The following is a 7,183-nucleotide window of genomic DNA, read 5'->3' as shown; positions in this document are numbered from 1 at the left end:
AGCACTGTGAAAGGACGTAAATGCGAGGTTCACTTGATAGTCAGGCGGACATAAAAACTCATTCATCTCTCTCCCTCTTCTTTGTGTTCATTATTCCGTTTTAAACCATATCTGAGGATGACATGAAAGACTTTGGTGATTTTTTTTCCCTTGGTTTGATATATCCTTTCGGTTGCATTGGCATCAGTTCATTGGCTTCTTTGCTCAGTGTAAAACTCAGGTAGCGATAAATTCAGAAAACTGTAAAACAACGCCGCCTCAGACTGTCCCGATGAGATCCAACGTTGTCACGAAACTGTTCGGAGATATCCATAAAAAGGTCTGTGAGCTACGCAGGACGAGGCCCGAGTTCGTTCGTTGGCAGGACAGTTCTGTCATGTAGGTGTAACGCGTGGCGGGTCGCTGCTGCCCTCTACGTGAAACTGTGGCATCTTTAGTCGCTATGGCATGTGGGCGATGACATGACATATCGGGGCGCGGCATGACGCCATTGTTTCTGGCTGGAGATCTGGCACCGGCACAACTGGACTGGCCACAAAACGGATCCATCCTGGCATTGACTCCTGTCTTCTCTGGAGGTCCATGTGGAGACAGACGGCACGCTTCATGACAGGTGGGGTGGGGTGGGGGTAGAGCAGTAACAGTACAGTTCATATGACAGCCAGCTGGCACAGCAGATTCATAACCACACAGATGGATAGTGATGAGTCAAGAGATTTCCTGTGGGTCCTTGCCGTCATCGACAGCAGACGGAGACCTCGTCCGTCGGAGGGGGGGCTACTGTCCCGGGACGTAGGGCCAGCTGATGGAGCTTCCGGAAAGCTGCATGTCACGGATCAGCGTCTCGATGGGGGTCTTTCCTACCAGGCGCATGAAAAACAGCTGAGAGATGAGGCTGGCGGGAACGGCACGTAGGGCAGGGAGGCGCAGGAGCAGGCGCCCAAAACGCTGAGGCTGACTCGGGTACTGCATCCTCTCGTACTCGGTGAGCGCCACCTGAGCCTTCTCCTGTAGAGACTCCACATGGACCGGGTCTGTCAGACCGCAGGCATCTGAGCAGGAGAGAGAGAGGAGGAGGAGGCGGTTATTTAATAGCGTGGGCAGGTTACATAAAGAGTCGTGATGAGCTGAGGATCGTTGAAAGCCCACCAGATAATGTGATAAATGCCCATCAAGGGGGGGGGGGGAGCACATGCAATCACGCGTTCTACAAGAGAGGAAGAGCGAATCGTTTAAACCCTCCAAACTCAGAGCGCAACCTGAGAAACGAGCAACAGGAAGTCCTCACCCGACGATCTGTTTGTCAATCATAAAGCCCCGCAAAGATCCGCATAAAGATCATCGACTTCAGGAAATTAAAATCCGATTAGTGCGTGATCGCATTTTCATTAGTGAGCCAGAAGATGGAGAAACACACGTTAGGAGACAAAGGTTTAACTCAGACGTTTCGGTATTTTCTGCACTATAAGGCGCACTGGACTATAAGGCGCACCCGATTATAAGGCGCACCTTCAACAAACAACTTGTTTTAAAACTGTTTTCGTGTATAAGGCGCACTGGATTATAAGGTGCAGTGTTGGTTTTTGAGATTTGTAGTTTGGGACTTTTTTAAATTTATTATTTAATTCAATGAATGAATTCTGTGGAGCTTTGTCAAGTAACCATGGTGACGTCATCACAGTTTCCCCTCGGAGACCGCTAATTTAATAGCAGGCTTGCCTTGCAACTGAATACAGCTGTGGGTAGGATTGAGTTGGAACATTTGGTGTTCCCGTAAAAGTCCCACAGATTCCTTTGTGAAGAAGATAGAGATGAAGGCCGGCGGCGGTCACCTGGTGAAAACAGTGCGATGGCCTTCAGGCAGCTGTACTCGGCAGAATCCACCTGCAGCCTGGTCAGCTTGTCCACCTGGTCCTGGAACACCCTCACCTGGTCCATGAAGGACACCACGCGCTCGGCAGACATGGGGGAGGAATGAAAACCGGCCGCCGCCAGCAGAGGAGCCATGTGGAGCGGGAGCGCTGACTGAGCCGCGTTGAGGATGAACAGCTCGCTCCAGCTCAGTCTCAACAAGGCGACCTGTGGATTAGTTAGTCTGTTAATCAGGTCGTTTTTAATGTTTACTGTATATTCGTTGCATTTTCTTCCACTATTCTTGTCTGTCTGATCCTAAAACACGTTAAACTTCATTTTACTGATATGTTTTGAGTCTGACCTGGTCTGAAACGGGCAGTTCGGGGAAGTAAGGGATGTTTCTGGCCCACTCCACGGTGCTGAACAGGAGCCTGGCCGCCAGTTCACAGATGTTATCGATCCCCATGGCGTTATCCGGACCGGCCTGCTGGTTGTACTGGTGTCCGTATCGACTGCTGGGGTACGGCTCCGCTCGCAGCAGCTGGGAAATGAGCTCCGACACCGGCTGCCCCCCGCCGCTCCCTCCATTGTTGTTGTTGTTGTAAAAGTCGCCGCCGGGGCCGCTGGAGCCCCCTATGGGCGTGATGGAGGGACTGAGGCTCGGCTGAGGTGGGATGCGACCGCGTTGAACTGCTGTAGTTTGGTTGGGGGACAAAGGGGAAGGGAGGGGGGGGAGGGGAGGGAGGAGAGGGAGAGATGAAAGACAGAGATTAATTGATAGCACGGATAATGGAGAGAACATAAAGAGACAACAAAGAGGTTTTGGAGAAGAAAGTAGGACAGAAGAAAAGTTCAAACTGAAATTGACAGGTTGTGTAGGTCAGACCATCAGGAAACAATTCAAGAGAACAATTTAAGAAACGAAGCACAAGCTTGAAGTGAAAGTGATGAAGCTGCGCGTCAAGCTGGATGAAAATATACTTCTAGGTAAGAACGGACTCTTCATTAAAAATTTAAACTGCTCCAATATTAATGGAGTAGAATTACAACACATTATTGCGGTAACCTTAGTATCCCCCTCCCAAAAAAAAAAAAAAAAAAACCTCCTGTGAGCCCGAGAGCATCACTTAGTGGAGAGAAAGCACAGAACGCATTACAGCCGAAACCAGGACAACAGACCAGACGACGGAATGGAGGCGCTGTCCTCACACGGCCTCCAGCGAGACTCTGACTCCACTCCTGCACCAGGAATGTTGACCTCTGACCCCTTTGTGGAACTGGTCAAGAAGTTACTTCTTTTTTCTTTTTGAGATTCATAGGAATGGCTTTACTACCACAAACCAAACATTACACATGTTGTTTATGTTTGTGAATTCAATCCGCTGCCTTGACTCATAACTTTTTGTGGATCTATCGATGTAAAGCCTCACTTATCTTCAGCATGTATGGTGGAATCCCCTTATTGACTGTTGTATGGTGGAATCCCCTTATTGACTGTTGTGTCATCGAGTCGACGGGGGTTTCTGAAGGACTTAACGGTCTGGGATGCAGGTGTCTTAGCGCCGTATCCCTCGGTCACTCTGACACAGACACTAGATTAAAGCACTTAGTGCGAGGCGTGGAGCTGACACGCATGGCTAGCTGAGCCATGATAGGACACAGAAAGCTGTGTGGAGCATTTTCTCTGCACTATGGAGCTCGTGAAGCAGAAGGAGGTGAAGATAATGACAAAAGCAAATATGAACAGGGTTGAATTTCCTCATTTTAGAAGCAGCTGAGTGAATTAAAGAATGACTTTTCTCTGGATTTATCAGTTACTTGCTTTTATTTATTTTTTTAACAATTTGAATTATTTTAAATCCATAAAAATGACACAATACCAAGTCTTTCAGGGTCTAACAGCAGGTGGAAAGGACGAAGATTGACGGTGCATTTATAGATAAGAATCAGACAGGTACCTTCTTTGCGCATGCCGACACGGAAACACTTCTTCAGCCGGCAGTACTGGCACTGGTTCCTGTGGTGCTGGTCGATCTGACACTCCCTGTTGGACCTGACAACATAAACACACAATGACATTTTCAATCATGCTAGTTTTTGAATGTTATGAACGACAAACTATGAAAAAATAGTTTATTAAGAGACTTAAATGCTCAACAAGTGATTTTTAACTACCAAACCTACTTCTGTAACAATAACCAGTACAACTAAACAACAATAGTGTCACGATTATACTATTATATGTATGTTTAACTTCAAAAATATTTGTGTAAAGAGCTGCTCGGACCTAAAGCTGTTTAAAATAAGATTTTCTTCTCAGCTCAAGATCAACTTCAGAATTCAAACTTAGATGTGTTATTTAGATTACACATCTCAGTCACTCTGATGACGGCTTTTCTTTAGTACTGCATCAATAGACAGTACTGTATAAATAGATACTATATCTATAGATAGTACTGTATAAATAGATACTATATCTATAGATAGTACTGCATCAAAAGCTTTTATGATAGGTTCCAAAATAATCCATACGTCGTTTAGTTGAAACAACTAGAAGATGAAGAGTTGCCGCTTTCCTTTGTCATATAGAATTACAAAATAAAAAAAGCCAGTAAACCACTGTATTAGAACCTGAATTCTATCCATCCATCCAGCTTTAGCAAATAAAAATTTTAACATGTGTTAACATTAAATGAATGCTGTCAGTTCTACAGTAGAAACACCTTTACTATCAATACATCCCGTGAAGCGGTGATGTATTGTAATTGTCAGTGTTGGTGTGTCCGTCCGTCCGTTAGTCCACCAAATAACTTCGCAACCGTTGCAGATAGAAAGATGAAAGAAAAAGAACATTACTCGGGCAGCAAAGGGGATGAAAATGTGATGATGACCTTGAGAAAACTAGGTCAAGGTCAAATTTTAACTTTTGTACACTCAGGAAAGTGTAGATAGAAGATAGAAAGACGTGATTTGATAGTGCTTTGATCTATGGTCTGAAATATTTTCTATCCTGAGATATTTTTGCATATATCCAAGGAACCGGAAAAGTTAAAAAGATGAAACAAAAGGCATTATATTCAGGGAGGCAAGGGGATGAAAATTAGACCCCAACCTTGACCTTGAAAAACTAGGTCATGGTCACGTTTTCACTTTTATACCTTCTTAGGTACACATTGTCTGAAACCTCATGACAAAAGCCCAAATAAAATGCCTTAAGAAAAATTGCAAGTAGCAAAATGTTTTTGCACTTTTAACCAATAAAAAAAAATGCTAAGACGCGAGCTGATTTCCCATAATGCCTTGCTCACCTGCACGTGTAGCTGAGGTTGCGTCTCACGCTCCTCTTGAAGAAGCTCTTGCAGCCCTCGCAGGTGAACACTCCGTAGTGTTTGCCGCTGGACTTGTCGCCGCAGACCACGCAGTCCACCACGCACGCCTTGTCGTCGTCTCCGGCTTCCATGTCACTGCCCCCCGCCTGGGGAGAACCGTCGTCTTCCTCCCCCCTCAGGTAGCTCTTGTCCCCCAACCCATTAGTGCCCCCATTGGGATCTCCCCAGCCCCCGCTCACCATGGCCATCGCTTGGTTACCAAACCAGAGAAGAAGAAAACAAGACAGGCAGCCTAGACTTCTGCTTGCTGTTAATGTCTAACATCAAAGCTCCAGCTTGTTTGTTTGCCTGGTTTGCTTGTTTTCTGTAGCTGCAGACGTCAAAGCCTGGGGGTGGATATCAAAGCACATGGGAGGAGCTTCTCTGGCTCCGCCCACTCCACTATGACCTGGAAGCAGTCTCTGGTGTGGCGTCGTTCAGTCTTGCCCTGCCGTGGGGAGAGAACACCCCGCTCTCCTTCCCTTTCCCCCCGGTGGGGGTGGGGGGGGGCAGCTTGTTGTCGGATCGGTTCTGGTGGTCGGTGAACCGGAAGTGCGCTCGATCGAACGGTCACGCGCTACCCTGGGAGCCCTTCACAGGAAACAATAGGTCAAGAGTTACCCCAGTGCTCAGACACGCCACCCTGTAGGGGAGGATGGGGAACATGTCTGCACTAATGCCCCCTCCAAAGCAGAGGGAATGGCTGAACACGTGCCCCTCTTAAAGCCCCCCCCCCACATCAATCCGTTCTTCTCACCATCGCTCCTCATTATTCCGCTTTAAACAGACCTCCTTTCGGTACCCCGCGTCGGGCTTACCTCAGAGCCTGGAATCAGGTTCTCGCTCCGGATCTTCCTCCCATCCGGCGCGGCTGCAGACGCGGATCCCCTTCTCAGCGGCTGGCAGCATGGTGACCCGCTACAGACATATTCCGGAATAAGAGAAACAAGTCCAGATCTGCGCAGCGGCCACAACAATAACAACACTTTCGTGTGAAGGAAGGGTTTTCTTCTTTACGCAAAACAATGGCAGCTGCAGACCAGGCGAGGGTTGGTGCTGAGCCGACCCTCGGTTCTCGTCCCGACGCGCGGCTGTGATGATGGACTGTGTTCCGCTTCCTTTAACTCCCCCCCCCCACGAAGAAAAATAAATAAATTTAAAAAAAAAAAAACAACAAACAGGATCCTGTCCGTCTGCTCAGCCCTCCATGGCTCCTAGAGGTCGATCTCCACACACGCCAGTCTTTTGTCGGTGCTTTGCCCACTCAGAGCGGGTGACTTGCGGCCTAGCCCTGCGCGGATGTCCGTCGGTGTGCGCGCGTCTGGAGCGTTTCCCCGCGGCTCAGGCGGAGAGAGGAGGTGAGACTGGTCCTCCTCTAACCCCCTCTGGTCCTCCTCTAACCCCCTCTGGTCCTCCTCTAACCCCCCTCTGGTCCTCCTCTAACCCCCCTCTGCCTCTACCAGGCTTCAGATTCCTCAAATCAAATTATGATCCAACCCTGAGACAGACTCGATTCTCTGCGCGTTCGAAGCTTTTCCTCCTCGCCTCTCTCTCTGCCTCCCTCTCCCTCTCTCTCTCTCTCCCTCTCTCTCTCTCTCTCTCTCTCTCTCTCTCTCTCTCTCTCTCTCTCTCTCTCTCTCCTCTCTCTCTCTCTTCTCTCTCTCTCTCTCTCTCTCTCTCTCTCTCTCCTTCTCTCTCTCTCTCTCTCTCTCTCTCTCTCTCTCTCTCTCTCTCTCTCTCCTTCTCTCTCTCTCTCTCTCTCTCTCTCTCTCTCTCTCTCTCTCTCTCTCTTTCTTCTCTCTCTCTCTCCCTCCTCCCGTCTGTTTTCCTCCAACCTATTTGTGTTAGAGAGAGGGATCAAGCAAAGCAATGGAGGGAGGGAGGGAACCAGAGTGTGTGTAGAGGGGGAGGGGGCCGCGTGTGTGTGTGTGTGTGTGTGTGTGTGTGTGTGTGTGTGTGTG

The 7,183-nt window shown here is 48.3% G+C and overlaps 1 protein-coding gene across 2 annotated transcripts; it reads right to left on the bottom strand.

Moving 5' to 3' along the window:
• Positions 1-763: 763 nt before the first annotated feature.
• On the bottom strand, positions 764-6,754 carry nr2f6a (nuclear receptor subfamily 2, group F, member 6a). 2 transcript variants are annotated; one of them, XM_068339973.1, is made up of 6 exons: positions 6,041-6,754; positions 5,163-5,813; positions 3,813-3,907; positions 2,216-2,547; positions 1,833-2,079; positions 764-1,052 (listed from the first exon to the last, which is right to left on the bottom strand). In XM_068339973.1, exons 2-6 carry the CDS (start codon positions 5,429-5,431, stop codon positions 778-780), a joined length of 1,218 nt encoding a protein of 405 aa, XP_068196074.1. In that variant the 5' UTR covers positions 5,432-5,813; positions 6,041-6,754; the 3' UTR covers positions 764-777. The 2 variants fall into 2 exon arrangements, with proteins under 2 accessions (XP_068196074.1, XP_068196075.1); XM_068339974.1 differs by having other exon boundaries at positions 2,216-2,544.
• Between the last annotated feature and the right edge of the window lie 429 nt (positions 6,755-7,183).

Source organism: Antennarius striatus, chromosome 18 (assembly GCF_040054535.1).
Source record: "Antennarius striatus isolate MH-2024 chromosome 18, ASM4005453v1, whole genome shotgun sequence".
NCBI classification, from domain to species: Eukaryota; Metazoa; Chordata; class Actinopteri; order Lophiiformes; family Antennariidae; genus Antennarius; species Antennarius striatus.
The sequence above is the reverse complement of the archived record's forward strand: the minus strand, read 5'-3'. Positions and strand labels throughout refer to the sequence as shown.